Genomic DNA, 24,214 nt, shown 5'->3' with positions numbered 1-24,214 from the left:
TAATGCAGAGCTATCTCGACTCACATAGCATCCGAGATAAACCATTGACCTGTTGTACTCTCAGCTGATTTTTCAGAAACAAACTCTTATGCCTCAGATAATTTGGAGAACCATCATACTCCCTCTGACGTGGTTACCCCTAATTTTGTCGGGTAAATCAGTGTGGCATGGATGCCCAAATCGTAAAGTTTGGCACACAAAGGAGTAAATGCCTGAAGTTCCGCTGAATAATCTTGAAAGACTAAGATCCTTTAATTGTTGTGACAAAACTGCTTTCCAGATCAGACTCGTTGTAATATCTCAGTCTTATGAGCAAAATTAAGCACTTTAGCTATAACACATGGTTTTTCAGAGTTAGGTCTTTTAGGGCCTAGTCGATGCACATGTACAATCCTCAATTTATCATTCTTCTCAGATAGACTCTGCTTGCAGGGATCCAGAACTCCAAAAAGGACTGCAAATCTCGCTCTTCCATCGATTCGGTATTTAGTATGGCATCAGTGAAAGCGCACCTCAGTGCCATTACAGCATACCCTCAGCAGGTGGAAGCAGCACCAATCTCCATCCATCCTTTGGTATCCAATTTTATCAAGGAATTGTGGCATACTAAATCTCTGGTATCTTGGAACCTTAATGTCATCTTGGCTTAGTTTATTAAGCCTCCATTTGAACCTATAGAGTTGGCTACTTTGACGTTCCTCACATAGAAAGTGCTGTTTTTAGTAACCTTTACGTTGGCTGGAAGTGTCAGTGAATTATAGGCCCTAGTCTCTTATTTACAATATCTCCAATTCTTCCACAACAGGGAACTCCTCTGTAATAACCCTACATTTTTTCTGAAATGGTTTCAGCTATTTCACTTCAGTAAAACCATTAATCTTCCTACCTTTTCTCCAAGGCACATAAAGCTGAGAAGGTTCTTCTAGGCCAATATTCAGTAAGCTGCTTCTGGTGATCTTTAGTACAACTTCTGTCATAAGCTAGAAGGGTTCTTACTTCAACTGCTAGATGCATAAACTGTGTATAGTTTAAGCTTCTAGCACAGCTTATGTTAGAAACCGTTAGCATCCTTAAATTTCCTCACCACGAAAGTAATATTCTACTTGCTATTATGTTAGCAGAAGAATCAATGAGCTTAAGGCATTGGTTCATTACTCTCTGTCCCTGCAGTTTTTCAACAACAGAGTGGTGCTCCGCACTTATCCCAAGTTTCTGACAAAAGTACCGGTAGTTTAGTTTTTTCATCTGAATCAAACCTTGTTTTGCCCAAGCTCTTTCAAGACCTCATGCACATGAAGGGGGAGAAGGCCCTCCATTCACTGGGCTATAAAAGGGTCTTGGCCTATTATCTAAAAAGAGCACAACCACATTGTCAGGCTTCTCAAATTTTGTCTTTTATGACCCTTACAGACTGAGAATAGCTGTTTCCAAGCACATATTGTCCAAAGAGATAGCAGACGGTATTGTGCATTGCTATGCTCTGGCTGGCCTACAGATAGAAACATAGAAATGACGGCAGAAGAAGACCAAACGGCCCATCCAGTCTGCCCAGCAAGCTTCACACATTTTTTTCTCATCTGTTTCTCTTAGCTCTTTGGTTCTATTTCCCTTCCACCCCCACCATTAATGTAGAGAGCAGTGATGGAGCTGTATCCAAGTGAAATATCAAGCTTGATTAGTTTGGGGTAGTAGGGGTAGTAACCGCCGCAATAAGCAAGCTACACCCATGCTTATTTGTTTTACCCAGACTATGTTATTCAGCCCTTATTGGTTGTTTTTCTTCTCCCCTGCCGTTGAAGCAGGGAGCTATGCTGGATATGCGTGAAGTATCAGTTTTTCTTCTCCCCTGCCGTTGAAGCAGAGAGCTATGCTGGATATGCGTGAAGTATCAGTTTTTCTTCTCCCCTGCCGTTGAAGCAGAGAGCTATGCTGGATATGCGTGAAGTATCAGTTTTTCTTCTCCCCTGCCGTTGAAGCAGAGAGCTATGCTGGATATGCATTGAAAGTGAAGTATCAGGCTTATTTGGTTTGGGGTAGTAACCGCCGTAACAAGCCAGCTACTCCCCGCTTTGTGAGTGCAAATCCTTTTTTCCACATTTCCTCTTGCTGTTGAAGCTTAGAGCGATGTTGGAGTCACAGTAACCATGTGTATGTTTATTGAATAAGGGTATTATCTCCAGGCAGTAGCCGTCATTCTGGCGAGCCACCCACTCTTCATTGATGGCCTCTTGACTTTATGGATCCGCAGTGTTTATCCCACGCCCCTTTGAAGTCCTTCACAGTTCTGGTCTTCACCACTTCCTCCGGAAGGGCATTCCAGGCATCCACCACCCTCTCCGTGAAGAAATACTTCCTGACATTGGTTCTGAATCTTCCTCCCTGGAGCTTCAAATCGTGACCCCTGGTTCTGCTGATTTTTTTCCTACGGAAAAGGTTTGTCGTTGTCTTTGGATCATTAAAACCTTTCAAGTATCTGAAAGTCTGTATCATATCACCTCTGCTCCTCCTTTCCTCCAGGGTGTACATATTTAGATTCTTCAATCTCTCCTCATAAGTCATTTGATGAAGACGTTCCACCTTTTTGGTTGCCCTTCTCTGGACCGCCTCCATCTTGTCTCTGTCTCTTCGGAGATACGGTCTCCAGAACTGAACACAATACTCCAGGTGAGGTCTCACCAAGGACCTGTACAAGGGGATAATCACTTCCCTTTTCTTACTCAATATTCCTCTCTCTATGCAGCCCAGCATTCTTCTGGCTTTAGCTATCGCCTTGTCACATTGTTTCGCCGACTTCAGATCATTAGACACCATCACCCCAAGGTCTCTCTCCTGCTCCGTGCACATCAGCCTTTCTCCCCCCATCGACAGACTTTGTCAAAGCTTATCAAGTAAGAGCCTGGCTACCTCAGTGGCTCATCTGCAAGCTGTGCCTATCAAAGACATTTGCAAAGCTGCAACTTGTTCAACAGTTCACACCTTCATGTTCCATTATTGTCTGGACAATCTATGAAGAAGTGACTAACTTTGGGCAAGCAGTTTGTGCAGCCTGTTTACCTAGTAGACTACTCTCCATGGGGAGAGGGGTGGCGGCGGTTGCTTTGTAGTAAGTGCTCTGCTGCAATCCTCAGCTTGGGGCTCCCCATATGAACTGGCTAATTCAGCCTTTCTTGTTGACGGAGAAAGCAAGTTTTCTTACTGTAAATGGGGTTCTCCATAGACAACAGGATGAATTAGCCATGCGTAATACTTGCCTGCCTCCCTGGAGAGTCAACTACCTAGCTAAAGCTAAGCTCTGCCATCACCTGAAGTGCTCATGAGTCAGCGTGTGTGCAGAAACCTCCCACGCATGCTCAGTAGAATAAAGCTTTAAGCACTATGAGAGAAGGGTCCATTCGGCACTGTCAGAATAAGTCACCTGTGCATCATGGCTGATTCATCCTACTATCTTACAGTAAGAAACTTTGCTTTACTCATGAATAAACCTTTTGAAAATTGTTCCTCCCTTCCCCCCCCCCCCCTTATGTGGGCAATGCACATTTTTTTCCCTATGAGAAAGACGGTCAGGGCGGACCCCCTAAAGTACATATGAGAATTAAATTTTGAAATCCTGCCACTGTCCCCCTCTGCCACCCTTCTCCTCCAAAGTTCTGTTTCCTGTGTACTTCTTATCTACAAAGCATGCGGGGTAAAGAATCTCTACGGCTTTGGCTCGCTACAGAATTTTCAAAGAGGAACTCTGCAGACTTGTGAGTTCAAGCACCACAGTGAAAATTAAAGTTGACCTCCATTTCATAAAGACCTGATTCATCTGCATCAATACTAAAGCCAGCGAATGATTGCTTTGATCTGCACTAAGATGAGGATTCACCTCTCCATTTTTTAGAGTAATTTTCTAACAAAGTTTGAGTAAATTTCCCAGGCTGAAAATTCTTCCCTGGCCCCCACCCGCCCAAAAGTATGTGCACTGTTTCACACTGGGGTAGATTTTACAAATCTATGTGTGCGCGTACAAAAGTATGCGGGATTTTATAAGATACGCGCGTATCTTATAAAATCTGGGGTCGGCGCGTGCAAGGGGGTGCACATTTGTGCACCTTGCGCGCGCTGAGCCCTGCGTGCACTGCCGTTCCCTCCGAGGCCGCTCCAAAATCGAAGCGGCCTCGGAGGGAACTTTCCATTCACCACCCCCCCCCCTGCACCTTCCCCTACCTACCCCCCCCCCCCGGCCCTTTCTAAACCCCCTCCCTTCCTTTATCTTAAAAGTTACTACCGCCTCCGGGCAGTAGTAACTTACGCGCGCCGGCGCGGCAGGCCCCGACACAGGCCGCTGTGTCGGGGCACTCGACCACTCCCCCGAAACGCCCCCGAGCCGGAAACACGCCCCGAAAACGCCGCATCACTCCCGACACGCCCCCCCAGGCAGGCCCCGGGACTTACGAGCGTCCCGGGGCTTGCGAGCACCACCGATCCTATGCAAAATAGGCTCTGCGCATGCAGGGGGGTTTTAAAATGGTTACGCGCGTACCTTATGGGCATAACCTTTTTAAAATCCGGCCCAATGCATATACTTTTGCCCACAATGAAAAGAGTCAGGGCAGAGAATGTAAAGCATTTCATTTTTTAACCCTTGTTCATATTTTTGTACCTCTAGCCCCCAATGACCTTGAATTTATAAAAGCAAAAACTCTGCAGAGAGTTTCCCTTTGAAAATTAGCTAGCAGATGGTATCCACAGTCCTGCGTGTGCTCCTCAGGCACTTTAAAAATTGCCCCCTTTTCCCTGGGTAACAGCAGCTGGGACTGCCCCTTTCATTCTCTTTTCTATCTTTTTAGTAGATCTTGATAGTGGCTATGGCTCCTCACCTTATTTTCACTTACCTTGGCTCACGGTTCCTCTAGCTTATTGGTTATCCTGTGGAGAGAAGAGTTGATGGCAACAGATCATGTTATGCTGTTTTTACTCCTTATGCAGTAGTGAATATTTCATGTTATCAAAGACTTAAAGATGTTTTTAAGCGTTTTTAACACCGTCGTTCCAAAAGAAGACATAACGGTTTACATTATCAGCCTTCATGTTGCAGGGGGGCAATTTTGAAACATACTTTTTACTTGGATAAACATCTGTTTTAATATTATAGATAGTCATCCTGTCAAGAACTTACTTTGATTCAGACCTCTTACAGTACAGCATAGGGTATTATGATTATGGTCTTAAAAGTACAGTTACCGGTTTGTTGAAGATAATGTAAAGAGAGCCTATTTATTACATTTGTAGAAAAAAGTTTGTTTTCCTCATTATTCTGCCACCTGTAAAGTAATACAGTTTCTTCATTTTCAGCAGATGATTTTTTTTTCTCTAAGGGCAAGATTTACTGATTTGATCAAAAGTCTCACTGCCTTATTTGCGCAACTTTTAATGTGTACACTTTTTATGTAATTTTTGAGTAGTCCCAAGTTTATAGCTGAGGCAAAATTGGCGTTATTTCAAAATTAAGCAAGAAAATATGTGGCATCTTTATGGATACTTTTCTTAAAATAGCATAATTATGTAATTACTGTGATTTTTATACAAACCTTAAGTTGGAGCATTGCAAACCAAAATGTTTGAACATTTTGGTTTGCAATGCTCCAACTTGTTTGCTTTATTTTTTGCCCAGTTTGGGTTTCTGGCTTGTCCGTGTGCAGAATTATCACAGGCCCATCAGATTGGCCAACTTCCATATTTTTATTCTCCCTTAATTGCCATTGTTGACAATTTCGAATATTGTATTCTTTCCATGGGTTCTGTTTCAAAATAGATTTAACAGTTTTAGCAATGATCTTCTTCACTTCATAGTAAATAAGAACCTGCTGGCCAGTGGTTATACATCCAGCTGGCTAAAGTTTTAAACAGGAAGGAGAAATGTTCTTATTTATGTTTTGTTGATATTCTCACTGGTTAGAAGTTTTAACTTATTTCTTGCTTTAGGCTGTTCTTATTTAAAAAGCAAACAGTCAGTCTGAGTCTCTACTTTGATCTTTGTTTTCAGATTTGTTGTAAAAGGCAAAAAGTCATCCAGCTTTGCTATGTTTGTCATATCCTGCCTTCATAACACACAATGTAGTATTCACAGATGGTTTTGGAAAATCAAGGCAGAGTGGCTAAAGTTTGACAAATCCTCTTAATACTCAGGAGGATCAGTTTTTAGACTATCAACATATTTGTGGTTGTCCTTGCAGGTGCTGAAACCAGACTTCCTGACCTTTCCCATAGAATAATTAAGCTTCTTTTATTTCATAATGTTTACAGGGGTTTTTTTTTTCCTACCCTTTGTTTACAGGGTGCTCTTGAGGAAAAGCTTAGCAAGTTGTTCAGACACCTGCACAGCATGAAGCAAACATTGATCTTCATTCTTGCCCCAGGACAGAGGTTTCTGGAGCCAGTTTATCCCATACTACCAACTGCTGTTTATGCTAAGTTGATTAATCATGTGACCAAATGTAATGAGTCCTTAGAAGAATGTTGCAGAGATTTGCTTACTTTGACACTGATAGTACCATCTGCACCCTGGGTGAGTTCAACTTTAAAATGTTTTGAGACCAAAGGCTAAAATATTAATCTTTCTTAAAAAGAAACAATGTTTTGTAGTTTTCTATGCTTTTTTTTTTTAACTAGGTTTTAAGAATCATTTCTAAATTATTTATTTTAGCTCATATCCTGTTTATTGTTTCAAACTAGAAATTGTTCTGTGTTCTAAAATAAGGACATATAGAAAATGAAGGCTTCTACAATTTTACTATAGTATGGAATTTGATCATGTAATATCATTACAGGGTAATAAACTACCTGAATTAGTGCCAACTGTTGGCTCTTTTTACCTGTGGGATTTGCATCAATAATCAAAAGCAAAAACGATGTGGGTAGTTTTGCTTTGGTTATTTTCCCTGCTGGAAAACTTGTATTTTTTTTTGTATATCTGCATTGTAATTGGATTTGCAATACATATATAAAGGAGAATATAAAGAATGATATTAAACTAAACTAAAAATTACTTGCAGAGATTTTTGCCTGCTTTCTCTGCTATTAAATTTTCCATTTAAAACAACACATGTTGTTTTGATTATATAAAATTGTGAGTGCTGTTACACAGCCTGACCTTTCCCTGCTTCTGGGAACTCCTTTGCAGTATGCAGATAAAGGTATGGTATTGGGTAAGCAATATTCAAAGAACCCATTTCTGGGTTCTTTGAATATTGCTTACCTTTGAATATAAAAACAGTTTTACTTGTGGAAATGCCATTGATTGTTGCCTTCTAAATTGATTATTCTTCTGCACTCAGGCAGGCCAATCCCCACAAGTGGGTTATGCACCTCTACCAGCAGATGGAGACAGTAAAAGCTGACATCATGGATATATAGCCCTGCCCAACATCAGCCTGCCAGTATTCTCTATCTCCAGCAGATAGTGGACATGCATTTCTCTACTGGGGATTGCCTGTTGAAAAAAAAAAAAAAAAAAGTACAATTTCTGGAGAGGACGAGAGACTGAATAGCCCTGTTTACCTCCTGAGGTGATACTGTTAGGCCCCTCTCTTAGTTGAGAGCCTTGAGTTCGATAGCCTTTTTCTGGCATGGACTTTAAAAAAAAAAAAAAAAAAAAGTAAGCAAGAAAGAAAGTAGTGTTTGCAGGCCAAGAGAGGCTCGGCGGTGAAAGCTTTCGCCCTCTCCCCTCCATAGCTAGAGACCCATTCCTGCTCTCAGTCAGGGAGGGCCGAGCTCAGGTTAAAAAAAAATAGTTTAATTTCAAAAGAAGGTTTAGTGAGACTGTCCTTCGTTCTTATCCAGTCTTCCTTCTTGGCATTGGTGTTTGTCATCTCCTGCTCATGTCTCTGGGGACTTTAATGAGGGGTAGAGGCAGAGCAGGCTCAGTGGTCTGAGCAGCTTTTTGGCTAGGCTCCACTTCCAGGCTTCCATGTGGTAGACTGTGACGGTTTCTTCACATGTTTTTTTGTGTGATGTCAGCACATGCATGCATGCCTATTTGTGTACCTAGACCCGTGTCTCCTGTTGTGTGTGTACTTATGCGGTCTGTTGGTGCAAGGCTGAAACTATAATGTTATTAGTAATTTCAAAACTGCTTATGATCAAAAAATCCAAAACCCAGGGAGTACAGGAATAATGATTTCATATGTAACATATCAAAAAGTGTTTCACTGGGACAAAGGCCTATGAGCACCCACCTCAGGGACAACGTGCATACTTTCACATGCATAGAACTTAAGCAATTTTGGAAAGCCCTTTTTTGACTGAAAATTATCCTCAGAGAGGGTAATTTTCAAAGATGGGAAAGTCTGCAAATGATCCACAGATTTTCAAACAAAAGTAAGCACATGCTTTTGCTTTGAAGAATCTCAGAAAGTATATACTTAGACTCCTCTTGCACAAAGTTCTACCTGCTTCTTGCTTGGCATATCTTGTGCTTTTTTTTGCATGCACAAAAGTACACAAAATTGTTACATGCAAACTTTTTTGCATGCAAAGACTGACAAATTTTCTAATAAACCATTTATGCTCATAAAACACTTTTATGCACGTAAATGGCTTTGAAAATAACCTTCTTATGTATGCATGGTTCATGTATGTGTGTGGAGGATGTATTAATATTCAAGTATGTGAAGTGGCTCTCAAAATATTTTGTTTGAAGACAAAATCAAAAACTATCTCTTCTTTAGAAGATTGCACAACCCTGGTCTAGCCTACATGAACTCACTCATTCCTCTAATCATCAGGACTATCCAAATGGTTCTTTGGAACAAGAAGAGGGTAATTCTTTTGGCACCAACCTGACAATCACATGGTTTATTACAAATATTTGCAGCAAGGCCATAACACCTCAGCTGCATTATCTGTACAAGGATATCATCCCAAATGATTCCATCCCAGAAGATTTGTCTCCTTTCATTCCTTGATGAAAAGGAAAATTTCAGTTTCATGAAGTTAGTGCTGAAGGTGCAACACATGGACCAAGGAGTGGCACTAAGTACTTGTATGAAGCATCTGGTGTCAGATCTTCCTGTTAACAGGAGGGCAGATGCCATCTATCTGGTTCAACAGGCTTTGGGATTTGAGAGGCGCCACCTCCCTCACCAATCAGTTGTGGTGGAATCTGCTCTCAAAAAAGCCAAGCACTCCCAAACCCATGCCTCTGCCCTTCCTGGCCAGGATCACAGGGTGCTGGATGCTCTAGGTAGAAAGGTGTATCAGGGCGCTATGCTCATTGCCCGTATCGCCTCCTACCAATTATATTTGACCCAGTACAACTGGAACCTGTGGAAGCAGGTCCAGGAGCTGTCAGAACGTCTGCCGCAACAGCAACAAGATGCGTTCTCGGCAATAGTACAGCAGGGCCTGGAGGCGAGAAAACATGAGGTGAGGTCCACCTACAATGTTTTCAAGACAGTGACAAGAGTGGCGGCAGTGGGCATTGGCACCCACAGGATGGCCTGGCTTTGCACCTCGGATCTTTGGCTGGAAGTCCAGGAAAAGCTGGCTGATCTGCCCTGCATGGGAGAGAATCTCTTCGAGAATAAGGTCAGGGATACAGTAGCCCAATTGAAGGATCACCATGAGACCCTTCAAAAGCTGTTGGCTAGCGCTTCCGATCCAAGGACTTCAGTCAGGAAGTCCTTGCGACAAGGCTCGAGGAAATCCTTCTATCATTAGAGGAAATACTACCCTCCGGCCTTGCGGGTTCGCACACCTCGGCTAGTTCCAGGGGTCATTCCCGCCAGCAGCGGACCCCCCAGTCCTCAGCCAGCCCCCCAGCAGAGCCTTTCCATGGAGTTTTGACTGGGAGTGAAGGAGTGTGAATCAGTTTGCCATACCCCCAGCATCTTGCCCTCTGGTTGGGGGCAGGCTACTTCACTTTGCCTACCGCTGGTCCCACCAAGGGTATCAGCTAAATTTCAGGGATGTCCCTGCAGACGTTCCCCCATGTCCATCGTGGGTTTCATCCGCTCCACAAGAAATACTTGTGACAGAGCTCTCCCCCCCCTTCTAATGGCAGGAGCGGTAGAACCCATTCCGTTTCACCAGCAGGACCGAGGGTTCTATTCAAGTTATTTCCTGATACCAAAGAGAACTGGGGGCCTACTCACTATTCTCGATCTCAGAGCCTTGAACAAATTCCTTCAGAGGGAAAAGTTCAAAATGGTCTCTCTGGGCACCCTGATCCCACTCCTCAGAAGAGGAGACTGGCTCTGCTCCCTCGACCTGAAGGATGCCTATACCCACATTCTGATCTTCCCAGGTCACAGGAAGCATCTTCGCTTTGGGGTAGGAGAAGCTCACTTCCAGTATCAGGTGCTGCCGTTTGGCCTGGCCTCAGCCCCTCAAGTCTTCACCAAGTGTGTGGCAGTGGTGGGGACGCACCTCAGGCTTCAGGGGGTACATGTGTTCCCCTATTTGGATGACTGGCACGTTGAAAGTGCCACCCAACAGGTCTGACCATCCAAGTGCTGCAATCTCTGGAGTTTGTCAACAATTAACCCAAATCCCACCTCTGCCCATCGCCCCACCTGGACTTCATAGGAGCCAGACTGGACATGATTCAGGCCAAATCATTTCTGCCCGTGATCGGGCACTTGCCCTGTCATCGCTGTTAGCTTGGTCCACAGCCGTCAACAGGTTTCTGCTTGTCTGCTGCTTCATCTTTTGGGCCACATGGCTGTGTCTGTCCATGTCACCCTGTTGGCCTGCCTCTGCATGCGCAGGGTGCAGTAGTCATTGCAATTGTAATGGCAGTAGGCATCCCAGGACCTCGGGGCATGTGTTTACATCATGCCACATCTGCAAGTCTCCCTGCCCTGGTGTGAGAATCTCTTCAACCTGGAGCAGGGAATCCCTTTTCAGCTTTCCCTGCCTCAGGTGGTGCTTACCTTTGATGCCTCCCCCCCCCCCCCCCCCCGCCACAGTTGGGGGCGCATGTGGATGACCTCCACACGCAGGGCCAGTGGATGGCTCAGGAATCTCTATATCAGATCAACTTCCTGGAGCTTCAGGCGATTTGTTATGCCCTTTGGGCATTTCGAGACCGCTTGTCCCATAAGACAGTTCTGATCCAGACAATCAAGTGGCAATGTGGTACATCAACAAGCAGGGAGGCACAGGGTCATTCCTCTTCTGTCAAGTGGCAGTGCAGATTTGGTCCCGGGCTCTATCACAGGGCATGCTTCTGAGAGCGATGCACCTCGCCGAAGCAATGAACGTGGTGGCAGACCATCTGAGTCATATGTTCTAACCATACGAGTGGTCACTGGATCCAGTAGTGGTGGCCCGGATTTTCAGCCAGTGCAAAATTCCAGATGCGGATCTCTTTGCTTCCCCTGCTACTGCAAGATGAGCAAATTTTGCTCCCTGTTCAGGACGGATGGACTTCCAGCCTCGGACGTCTTTGCCCAGCATTGGGCACAGGTCTCCTATAAGTGTATCCTCCTCTTCCGCTGGTCATGAAGACTCTCTTGAAGCTCCAGCAAGACCGGGGGGACCATGATTCTTGTGGCCCCATACTGGCCCAGACAGGTATGGTTCCCGCTTCTTCAGGACCTGTCGGTCCATAAGGGGACCTCGCTCGATCTGCTAACGCAGGATTAGGGCAGACTGCACCATCCAAACCCCTGGGCATTAGCCTTGATGGCCTGGATGTTGAGCGCCTAGTCTTGCAGCCCCTGGACCTCTCTGACGTGTCCCAGGTGCTAGTAGCTTCCAGGAAGCCTTCCACCAGGAAGTCTTATAGACTGAAATGGAGGAGGTTCTCCATCTGGTGCAAGGGGCTTGGCTTTGATCCCTTCGCCTGTCCCACTCCGAAGTTATTGGACTATCTGTGGCAACTCTCCAAAGCTGGGATGAAAACCACCTCGGTCAGGGTCCACCTGAGTGCCATCAGCGTCTACCATCAGGATGTTGCTGGCACGCCCATCTCTGTGCAGCACATAGTAGGATGGTTTATTTTGGTCCTGCTTCAACTGAAGCTCCCCCTCCAACCTCCTGTTGTGTCCTGGGACCTCAACGTGGTGTTGGCATGCGAGATACTTTCGAGCCTATTCGCTCCTGTGATCTGAAGTTCCTCACCTGAAGGTTCTCTTCCTGAAGGCGATCACTTCGACTCATAGGGTTAGTGAGCTTCAGGCCTTGTTTATGTATCTGCCCTACTCGAAATTCTTTCATGATAGGGTGATCCTGCGTATCCCAAATTCCTGCCTAAGGTTGGTGACTGATTTTCACCTCAATCAGTCCATCATTCTGCCCATGTTTTTTCCAAGGCCCCATTCACAATGTATGTAGAGCGAACGGGCTCTACAAACATTGGATTGCAAGAGGGCCTTAGCTTTCTATTTAGAACGCAAGGTAGGTCACAGGCAGTCCACTCAGCTCGTCATATCTTTCCATAAGAATAGATTGAGAACTGCGGTGGGCAAGCAAACTCTGTCTAATTGGCTGGCGGATTCTGTCTCCTTCTGCTATGCACAAGTGGGCCTTCAGCTCGGAGGCTGTGTTAAAGCTCACTCTGTGAGAGCTATGGTGGTGTCAGTGGCCCACTTACAGGTGGTTCCTGTTGCTGAAATCTGCAGAGCTGCGACGTGGAGTTCTCTACACACGTTCGCTGCCCACTACTACTTGGACAAGGATGCTCGGCAAGACAGTAGCTTCAGCCAGTCTGTCCTTCGCAACTTCTTCCAAGCTTAAACCCAACTCTCCCTACCTGAGGCCCGTAGTTTGGGATCAGGCTGCCTCCCTATCTTACCAACAACACCACAGTTGTTTTTGTGCCCGTTGGCACCCAGTTCAGTGCCGGTTGGTCATACTTATTGCCAGGAGCAGACTGTAGCTTGGGATTCACCCATATGTGAGGACTACCATCCTGCTTGTCCTAGGAGAAAGCAGAGTTGCTTACCTGTAACAGGTCAAGCTGCTATAGATCCTTACACAGAAATTACACACTAGCAGAATACCTACCTCAGTCACACATGCAAAACACGGACAGATCCTTACCAAATACAGAATGAGGCCATAAGCTATAAATAGAAATGTGCAAACAAAAACTGAACTAGAAATTATAACAAGCCAGACTCTGATAAAGGGAATGGAACAGCTCCCCTATGAGGAAAGACTAAAGAGGTTAGGACTTTTCAGCTTGGAGAAGAGACGGCTGAGGGAGGATATGATAGAGGTGTTTAAAATCATGAGAGGTCTAGAACGGGTAAATGTGAATCAGTTATTTACTCTTTCGGATAATAGGAAGATTAGGGGGCACTCCATGAAGTTAGCATGTGGCACATTTAAAACTAATTGGAGAAAGTTCTTTTTCACTCAACGCACAATTAAACTCTGGGATTTGTTGCCAGAGGATATGGTTAGTGCAGTTAGTGTAGCTGTGTTTAAAAAAGGATTGGATAAGTTCTTGGAAGAGAAGTCCATTGCATGCTATTTTTTTTGTTTGTAATCATTTTTATTGGTTTTTTCATGAATATATACATAATAAACAGCAGAACAATCGACAAGTGACATAAAGCATCCCTACGCTGTGCCATATCTTCAATCAAACAAGGCACTATACCAATGTCAGAAACTTCCAAATTTCAAACATCAAGTGTCAAATGTCATATACCCAATAACCAATATCCCAGACCTCTCCCTCTCTCCCTCCCTCCCTCCCTCCCATCCTCCCTTATTCACTCTAGATAGGAGTTAGTCATTTTTCCTATTGACTATTTGGTCATCGCAGTCGTTGAGGTGACCGAGTTTGTGGAAGTGTGATATTCAGCTCAGAAGACAATGAGTGTACAAAGGTGCCCCAAATGGTTTGAAATTGCAGCTGCCTCTTTTTGGAGTTGGGTGGTATAGACTTCTTTTCCAACAAATATAAGTCCAACATTGTGTCCCTCCATTCTTTCAGAGTAGGTGGATCCGTATTTATCCAATGTCTCAGAATCAGACGCAGCACAATTAAACTTCCTTTTCCTAGCGTGTAGCAGATGGACTCAAAACAAGTGGGATATAGTGTGCTCGTGCTAGCAGTTGGAGACGGATCTGACGTCAGCACGGGTACATATACCCCCACAGGAAGTGCAGCAATTCAGTCATTTCCGTCTCCAAAGCAGTTTGGAGCTCCCTCACACTCGCTGAGCGTGTTTCCAAATTCTACACGACTAAATTCATTGAAGAAACCAACCTGAAGACGAGCCCCGCACTCCTGCGGTGATACCAGTCGGTCCCTCCCCCAGTTGAGTTTCCCGAGGTGATTTCCGTGGTCCCTCAGAGGTAAGTGCCTCAGTCCGGTGGCCGGCTCGCGGCAGGGACCTAGCCCCCGAGTGAGAAGGGCTCGGGCGCGGCATAGAGGCAGCCTCGGTCCCGGCGTGGACTTGGCCCCCCAGCGAGACGAGTTCGGGTGCGGCCCAGAGGCAGCGGGTGCACTTCCTCGAGCGCGGCGGTGACGGTACTTACCCTTTCCCCCCGCAGCCGGAGACCGCCCGGGTCGCAACTGGGAAGCGCCGAAGACAAGGTAAGGCATACATCTTTACTTGGTCTCCGAGGAAGTGAGGCTTTGCAGAGTCTGCCTAGGTGGCAATCCGCCACGGAGGTCGCCATTTTTCTGCCTGGTTTGTTAGCCGCATGTTGTTAGCCGCACGTTGTTAGCCGCACGGTGTAAAGCGCACGTTCATAGGCGCCCACTGATAAGCGTCCGTTCCTAGACGCACATGGAGCGTAAGAGAGCCCAGGCATCAGCGGAGCTGGCCCCTCCAACATCAAACATGAGCCTCTGCTCGGCATGCAACCTCAGAGCCACACAGAGCATGGAAGCAGACTCCCTATGTGCCCAATGTGAAGAGGCCCTGGGAGTTCCAGGCCAGGACCGGTCACAGCCCAGCGTACTTGCCAGTTTCTCAGGGAACACCCTGGACCTAGCCGGCAGTAGTGAGCAGCCGGGGACCCCGAGGGACCTGGTACCCCTCAGACCAGATCCTGCTTCGCTCTCCTGGGTGGAATTGTTCAAGGGGATTCATGCCTTTGTCACAATGCAGGCTGCTCCCTGAGCGGGTCCATATGTACTGGATGACCCGGCCCCTGGACCCTCAAGGCCTAGGCATGGCCACGCGCCACCCGGAACCCCCACTTATGGGGATTCAGATTGCCCTGAGGAAGACGACGAGTCCCCCTGAGGAGGAAGAACTGCCCTCGGGGGTTGAACCATATCTGACCATGAGGCGCTTCTTTTTGAAAGGGGATCTCCCAGGCCTGATCTCTCAATGCCTGTCGGAGCTGGCTATTCTGGGTCACGATGCCCCAAAAGAACCTAGAATGAACCCCCTGTTAGAGGGCCTGCGCCAAACGTCTCACCATTTTCCCCTCCTACAAGTAGCTCAGCAGTTAATCGATCTGGAATGGAATACGCCGGAGGCCTCATTCAAAGGGGGTCAGGCCTTGGCTGGCATGTACCCCTTAGACCTGGCAACCAAGGAGAAGCTGGCGTGCCCCCAGGTAGACGCCATAGTTAGCACAATTGTGAAGCGCACCACTATTCCGGTGGAGGGGGGGACGGCCCTTAAGGATACACATGACCGGCGCATGGACACCATTCTGAAACAAGTCTTTGAGGTGGCAGCCATGTCCCTACGAATTGCGACCTGCTGCACCGTGGTGACACGTTCCTGTTTATCACAGGCTAGGAACAACACCCCGGGAGAAGAAATGGAATCAGCTCTCTCGTTCCTCACTGATGCAGCCTCCGACTTAGTCCGTATGGCAGCCAAAGGAGTGTCATCCTCAGTGGCGGCCAGGAGACAGCTCTGGCTACGTAATTGGTCGGCTGACTCCTCCTCCAAGACACGCCTCACGAGAATGCCTTTGAGGGGTCCCTCCTGTTCGGCAGCGACCTTGAGAAACTGGCCAATAAATGGGGTGCCTCCCCATTACCCCGTCTACCAGAAGACCGGTCAAGGAGGACCCAGCGCCCCTTTCCTAGACCATCCAGAGGTAGAACCTCTCAGTGCTTCAACCCTTACAGGACTCGCTACCAAGCACCTTGTTCGCAGGTCCGGAACCAGTCCTTTTGGCCTAAGCACAACAAGATGGGAACCAGCTCAGGTTCGGGTCCCGGCCGTACCCCACAATGACAATCAGCCGACCCATCCGGGGGTAGCAGCCATAGGGGGCAGGCTATCCCTCTTCTACCAAAGGTCGGTCGAGATTACCTCAGATCAGTGGGTCCTCGCCATCATCCTGGATTTTCTTCGACTCCCGCCGGACAGGTTCGTGGAATCTCCTTGTTCACCCATCAAGAGGACGGCCCTAGAGGTTACTTTGCAGAGGCTCCTGTCCCTAAAGGCCATAATCCCAGTGCCTGCAAGGGAAATTAATTCTGGGCATTATTCCATCTATTTCATCGTGCCCAAGAAGGAGGGCACTTTCCAGCCCGTTCTGGACCTCAAGTCCGTCAACCGATACCTACGGGTCCCCAGCTTTCGCATGGAAACTCTGAGGTTTGTCAAGAATTCAGTACAGCCAGGGGAGTTTCTCACATCCCTAGATCTGTCGGAAGCCTACCTGCATATCCCAATCCATCGGGATCATCAGCGCTATTTACGCTTCAAGGTCCTGGACCAACACTTCCAGTTTCGAGCTTTACCCTTCGGGTTAGCCACCGCGCCTTGGACCTTTACCAAGGTCATAGTAGTAGTGGCAGTGTCCCTCAGGAAGGAGGGAATCCTCGTCCATCCCTTCCTGGACGCTTGGCTGATCCGGGTGAAGTCACCAGAGGAGAGCCGCCAGGCAACCAACAGAGTTATAGCTCTTCTGGAAAGCCTAGGATGGGTTGTAAACTTGAACAAGAGTTCCCTACAGCCTTCTCAGTCGCTGAAATACCTAGGGGTTCAATTCGACACCCAGGAAGACAAGGTCAGCCTGACCTCCAAAAGGAAGTCGAAACTCCGGAATCATCTGCAGGCCCTGCTGAGCGCCAGCCGGCCCACAGCTCGGGATTACCTACAGGTCCTCGGCCTCATGGCATCCACTCTGGAGGTGATACCATGGGCGCGGGCTCTTATGAGACCATTACAACGCACCCTCCTGTCTCGGTGGAGCCCACGATCACAGGACTATACCGTACACCTGCCTCTACCAACCACAGTGCGGAACCAGCTACGTGGTGGTTGCAGCCCGGCCACATGAGCCGGGGGTCAAGAATGTCGTCCCCAATATGGACCCTGCTCACAACAGATGCCAGCCTGAACGGATGGGGAGCACACTGCGAAGAACTCACCGCCTAAGGGTGGTGGAGCAGAGAAGAGTCGGGGTGGAACATAAACCGACTAGAGGCACGGGCAGTCAGGCTAGCGTGCCTGCGATTTGCCCACATACTTCGAAACAGAGCGGTCAGAGTGATGTCGGACAATGCCACCACAGTGGCATACATCAACCGACAGGGTGGAACCAGAAGCCGACAGGTATCCCTAGAAGTAGCCCCCCTGATGACTTGGGCGGAAGCAAATCTCCAGGACATCTCCACCGTCCACATCGCCGGGAAGGACAACACCACGGCCGACTTCCTCAGCAGAGAAAGCCTAAACCCGGGGGAATGGCAGCTGTTGCCCACAGCTTTCCAGATGATTGTGGATCAGTGGGGGACGCCAGGCATGGACCTACTAGCGGACAGGTCCAACGCTCAAGTACCCAGGTATTTCAGCCGCAGGCGGGATCCTCTATCCCAGGGGATCAATGCCCTGGTACAGCCATGGCCACAGGGGATCCTGCTATATGCTTTTCCTCCATGGCCCCTGCTGGGCGCCATTTTACACAAGATTCAGCGGCACAGAGGACTAGTTCTTCTAGTGGCCCCTGACTGGCCAAGAAGACCCTGGAACGCAGACATGAGAAGACTACTGGCAGGGAATCCTCTACCTCTGCCTCCATACAGGGACCTGCTGCTGCAAGGTCCCATCCTCCACGAGGATCCAGCGCAATTCTCTTTTACGGTCTGGCCATTGAGAGGGCTAGATTGAAGAAAAGAGGATACTCTGAGCCGGTAATAGACACACTCCTCCGAGCATGCAAGTTCTTCACATCACTGTCATATATCAGGATTTGGAGAGTTTTTGAAGCCTGGTGCGACTCTCACAGCACCAATTCACATGCCGCTAAGATTCCTATCATTTTGGACTTCCTACAAGATGGACTTCAGAAGGGTTTGTCCCTCAGCTCCATCAAGGTTCAGGAAGCAGCGCTGTCTTGCTATGGTCCCAGGAGTGACGGCAACACCATTGCCAAACACCCAGACGTCTCACGTTTCTTGAAAGGAGTCAAACACATTTGTCCGCCACTGAAGTGGCCAGTTCCCCTGTGGAACCTCAACCTAGTGTTGGAATTTCTGGCGGGATCCGCCTTCAGACCCCTTCGAGGCCTGTCTCTCCGTTTGTTGACCTTGAAGATGGTGTTCTTGCTGGCTGTATGTTCAGCACGCCGCATCTCAGAGATACAAGCACTGTCCTGCCGTATCCGTTTCTCAGAATCACTCCAGAGGCTATCCATCTTCGCATGGTTCCTTCCTTCTTACCCAAAGTAGTCTCACAATTTCACCTCAACCAAACCATATGCTTGCCAACCACGGAAGGTTTGAAGGAGTCAGAAGAAGGTCGAATACTGCATCATCTCGACATCGGCAGAATACTGGCCAGATACTTGGAAATGTCAGAAGCAGTACGAAAGACGGACCATCTGTTCGTCCTTCACAGCGGGAAGAAGCAAGGAGAAGCAGCCTCACGGCCAACCATCGCCCGCTGGATCAAAGAAGTTATCAAGGCGGCCTACGTAGAAGCGGGAAAACCACCACCTCTACAGGTCACGGCTCATTCTACCAGAGCGCAATCGGCCTCTTGGGCAGAAACTAGGATGCTGTCGCCTGCGGAGGTATGTAAAGCGGCGACGTGGTCCTCCCTCCATACTTTTTCCAGATTCTACCGTCTGGACGTTCAGGCCAGGGAGGACACAGCATTTGCGAGGGCAATCCTAAACGGACCTCGGGCAGCCTCCCACCCAGTCCGGGAGTAGCTTTTGTACATCCCTCTTGTTTTGAGTCCATCTGCTACAAGCTGGGAAATGTTGAGATTACTTACCTGATAATCTCATTTTCCTTAGTGTATGCAGATGGACTCAGCATCCCGCCCGGCTGCCAGTATACATGGGGATTCGCCGACTCACGGTAAGCCATGTTTGCTTATATAGGGCTTCCACCCTGCCGGGTGTCGACGCCTTCCGGTTGAGAACACTGGCGGTCTCCAGCTACCATCAATTGGTCAGGGTAATCCTGTTCATTTAAACGATCGGTCAGTCACACATATATTCATAAAAGCTTTTGCAAGGAAGATTACTGAATTGCTACACTTCCTGTGGGGGTATATGTACCCGTGCTGACGTCAGATCCGTCTCCAACTGCTAGCACGATCACACTATACCCACTTGTTTTGAGCCAACTGCATACACTAAGGAAAAGGAGATTATCAGGTAAGTAATCTCAACATTGGGGTTTTGAAAAGCAGATTCCGCTGCCTTGACCGCTGTGGAGGTGTGTTGTAGTATTCACCGGAGAAAGTCGCAGACGACATAGTTGATCTGGACCTGCTGCCAGAGCCTGAAACGTTCGCACCTGCCACAGACCGAGACAGCACAGCAAGGGGGAATGAGATCCATCACAAGATCACTGAGGACTACTTCAAAGTTAAGATTGTGCACATATTTTTGGGGATGGGATGGATTGAACAGGTGATGTGGGATTCTAATGTCAACAATTTTCTCTTCTCAGATCAATGCCAACCGTGGAGAAGATGAATCCCAGAAAAATGCAGCATTTTCAAAATGTTCAAATTGTAAATATTCCAGTTTTTTAAAAGTTGAAATGTGCCTGTTTAATGAAATCTTTTTTTAATAATTTTCCAATTAAATGTAATTTTAATAAATTACAATTTTTGAATGACAGCCTTGTTCATCATTGGTCTTATTCTTCATCAGTGTGGATGCTGGACCTGTGACATCCGTGATAGAGAGGCCCAGCATTTTTGTTGCAGAGACTTTCACAGTGGTGTGGGAAGTCGACAACCCAGCAACTTGGTTTCAGAGACTTTCGCAGCACTGTAGAAGTCTCTGCAGCAAGGATGCTGGGCCTATGACTACCATGAAACACAAGCCCCTGCAGAAACTTGCACAGTGCTGTGGAAGTCTCTCCAGCAAAGACATTGGTTCTTTATTTCATAGATGTCACAGGCCCAGCGTTCTTGCTGCAGGGACTTCCATAGTGCTGTGGAAGTTGTTGCGCTTGGATGTGGACCCTTTTCCTGGAGCAGTGGAGAACGGCTCCCTGGTAGGGATCAGGAAGCACCTGCCCCCAGGGGGCGGAGCACAGGAGGAGACAGAGGCTAGGATGAGCTTCACCACTGGAAGCCCACGGTCCCCCCGGGTGGAGCCTGTAGTGACCCGGGCCGCTTGGACTTAGGTGGGCCTCGCAGGGTCTCCCGGAGAAGTAGCAGAGATGCATGCCCACGAACAGCAAGGGAGTGTGGTCGGACTCTATACTGTAGGTCTGATGGAGCAAGGAAGACCAGAACAGCATAGGCGATGACAAAGCAAGGGAGAAAACCAAAATCAGGAGACGTGGTCAATGGCAGCCAAGGTCAGAATCCGAGGAACAGTCCGAGGAGTAGTCAACGAGGCAGGGGTCAGGTTCCAGAGGTCAGACAAGGTCACAAGGCAGGCAGAGGTCAGGATCCAGGCAGCAGACAGAATAGTCAAGGAGCAAGCCGAGGTCAGTACCAGAGAGACAGTCAGAGGGTACTACCTGGGGAGACAGGATAGACAGACGCTGGAACAGAAGGATGTTGGACAAGGCTGGGACAGTAGGGCGCTGGAACAAGACTGGAACAAGATTGTTAACGCGGAGGCAAACTAGTACACATGCAGTGCCAACCCGATTGCCAAGGCAAGGAAGTGCAGGCAGGGACTTCCTTATATTGAACATTCAATTAGGGCGCACCACAGAACTAGGACCCGCCCCTGGCCCTACAAGAGGCTGGGAGGTCCGCGCGCGGCCAGCGCCACTGGAGATGCTGAGCTCCGGCGTGAGGCCTGGTGCGCAGTGGAAGGCCCGGCGACCGCCGCCGTGGGATGCCGAGGCCTGGAGGAGCTCGCGGCTGCCTCTGGGGAGGCTGACCCATGACCTGCAGAGGAGCTAGCGAGGTGAGCAGGGCCTGGCCGGGTGCGGACGGGGCGCGTAACAGAAGTCTTTGCATTAAGAACACCGAGCCTGTGACATCCATAAAACAGAGGCCCGGTGTCCTTGGTCCAGAAATTTACAAGACTGGTTTTTGCAAATATCTGGACCAAGGATGCAGATGTGGACCACCCCTAGACAGACTGCAAAAAAAAAAAGGAAACACAAGATGTAAAATTTTCGGATTGTTTACTTGACTTGCAATTGTACAAGTATACAGTTTTAGAATGAACCGGATGCATAACCTTTGCCGTCCCCCCTATCACCACAATGAATTATCCCACTAATAAAATATTTGAACCATTTTGTAGAACATTCAATTTGAAATGTACAGTCCCTTACACATTATTTAAATTAGTATTTATGGTATGATAATGGAAAAACTGTGTCAGATTGACCTTCTTAAGTGTATTGCATTTCATGAGTGGCTAACTTCAGGAGTTAGCCAGTTAAACCTCTCCAGTTAAACCACCCCTGCTCTGATTCACTAAGGGGCCGATTTTAAATTTTACACAGTGTTTTTTGCACACGTTTTGCTTTATTATTTCTATGAATTGTTTTTCCTTCCAGAAGAATTGTACACCACACATCTCTGTAAACAAAACTCTCCAAATTTTTCATGCATAATATCCATTAAAGAGAGGTTGGCCCCTTGCCCCCTCTTCTGTATATAGTATTTATTCTATTTTATTTCATTTTATTTATATATTTATTACTCCGTTCACCCCTTCTTTATTTTCCTACTCCAAGTTAAGGCTTCCTTGTTATAATGTAACTGTATGCTCTGTATCTCTTGTTGATTGGTTAATTGTATATTCTGCTTAGTTCATTGTAAACCGAATTGATTTGATTTGTATCAAGAAAGTCGGTATATAAAAGCCTTAATAAATAAAATAAAAAATAAAAAGATGCAAGCTGTGGACATTAAATATGACTGATAGAGCAAAATATGTGGTATTTCAAAATTGTGTAAGCAAAACTGACTTGTAGGTTTTTGCCATGTCTTCCTTCCTCTTTTTATCTGAAACAAATCTGTTCCTTATTCTCTAAAAGGTGTTTACTTTTACCACTTATGTCAGGATATAGATCTTAAAGGTAAATCATTAAGGTACTATAATGGTAAATGGAATTCATTCTGAGAGGATAGAGGTGATTAATGGAGTGCCTCAGTGATTGATCCTGGGGCTAGTTCTGTTCAATATCTGTGTGAGCTACATTGCAGAGAAGTTAGAGGGAAAAGTTTGCCTTTTTATAGATGACACAAAGATCTACAACAGAGAGTGTAGACAAAATGAGACATGATCTAAGATAACTCTAGGAGTGATTGAATACTTGGCAGTTAAAATTCAGTGCCAAAAAGTACTGAGTCATGTACTTGGGGTGCAGAATTCAAGAGGAGTATGTATAAGGTGGTAAAGAGCTGATGTGCACCAACCAGGAGAGAGATCTTGGGGTGATAGTATCAGATGATTTCAGGGTAGCAAAACAGTGTAGTCAGAGCCAGGAGAATGCTTGGATGCATAGGGAGAGGCATAACCACTATATTAAAAAAAAAAAAAATGAAGTAATAGTGCTTCTTTAAGGAGGTTAATAGGTCTTACCTACTGTGTTTAATTCTGGAAGCCATATCTCAGACAGGACATAGAGAGACTAGAGACTGTTCAGAGAAAGGCAACCAAAATGTACCAAAAGCTCTATGAAATGAGAGTGAAGGACCTTAATATATATACCCTAGAAGTGAGGCAAGATGGAGGGTATAAGATACAAACTCACAGGGAAACACTATGTCAAAAAATCACCCCAAAAAGTCTTACTTCAATAACCTTCACCAGAAATACCTCCACTTGGATCAGCTAGACTTTCAGTCTGCCCTGCATTGCACAGGCCACTTGGGCTATTCACTCATATGTGGGAGTTTTTCAGTATGGTTTTTTTCAAATATTTGTTTAAGAATTTTTATATTGCAATTAAAAAATGTTGGACATCATTCCTTAAATGTTAGTCACAACCCTTAAGAATTTTTATGTTGAAATAAAAAATGTTAAACAGTCCTCAAGAATGTCAATCACAGCCATTTAAAAATCTGAAAGGTGTTAATGCATAAGAAAAAAAAGCAAGGCTTTTTCATTGGAAAGGAAGTTGTAGAACTAGGGGTAATGATATGAAGCTCCAAATGGGTAGACTCATGAACAATGTCAGGAAATAATTTTTCATGGATAGGGTGGTGGATACCTGGAATGCCCTCCTGAAATTGGTGGTGGAGACAAAAGAATTCAAAAAAGCATGGGATAAACAAGAGGATCCCTAATGACAAGGGGACCAGTGTAATAAGGTGCACTGAAGCTGCTGTGGGTTTGTGCATGCCTGTACGCACGTTTGTATGCACGTTTTCCCACTCAAAGCCCTATACGGGGATGTAATAAGGGTTTTGTGCATGGGGAAAAAAGTGCATATGAAAGCGCTTACAGACCCACGTTTTTGTCTTCACAAATGCATGCTAACGGCATGCAAATGAGGTGATTAGCTAATCATAGGCAATGCAAGGAACCACGCTAGTGTGGGTTTTGTAATGCGGATTTTTTTATTGCCATGGTCAGGGCATGAGTTAAGTGTCAGCACTGACTTGGGGGCCATTTTTTTTTTTCAAAACGTTATTTATTCCATTGCTTGCATTGGTGTAGTGTGGTTGTGTATACATGCAGTTCTGGTGTGTTTTCAATGATGGAGATTTCTGATTGTGCCCAGCTGTTCCTGTTGCTGTGGTATATCCTGCGGGTTCGCCAAAGGATGGTCACTGCAGCAGAAGGTAGTAACAGGAGACAGAGGATCCAGAGGGTACAGATAGAGAGAATGGCTCATGAGGAAAGCAGGCTGTTCAGGCTGGAATAGGCCGCAGAAGGGTATGGAGGAAGAGAATTTTTC

General features: G+C 46.7%; 1 protein-coding gene across 3 annotated transcripts in view; it reads left to right on the top strand.

The window, feature by feature from the left end:
• Nucleotides 1-24,214, top strand: part of LOC115073872 — a 350,431-nt gene that overhangs the window by 227,765 nt on the left and 98,452 nt on the right. For all 3 annotated transcript variants that reach the window (XM_029572796.1, XM_029572788.1, XM_029572807.1), the window contains one exon: nucleotides 6,320-6,550. In XM_029572796.1, the coding sequence (XP_029428656.1) occupies nucleotides 6,320-6,550 (231 nt within the window). The remainder of the gene's footprint in view (nucleotides 1-6,319; nucleotides 6,551-24,214) is intronic.

This window comes from Rhinatrema bivittatum, chromosome 1 (assembly GCF_901001135.1).
Source record: "Rhinatrema bivittatum chromosome 1, aRhiBiv1.1, whole genome shotgun sequence".
NCBI lineage: Eukaryota > Metazoa > Chordata > Amphibia > Gymnophiona > Rhinatrematidae > Rhinatrema > Rhinatrema bivittatum.
Note: the sequence above shows the minus strand (reverse complement) of the source record. Positions and strands in the feature narration are given on the sequence as shown.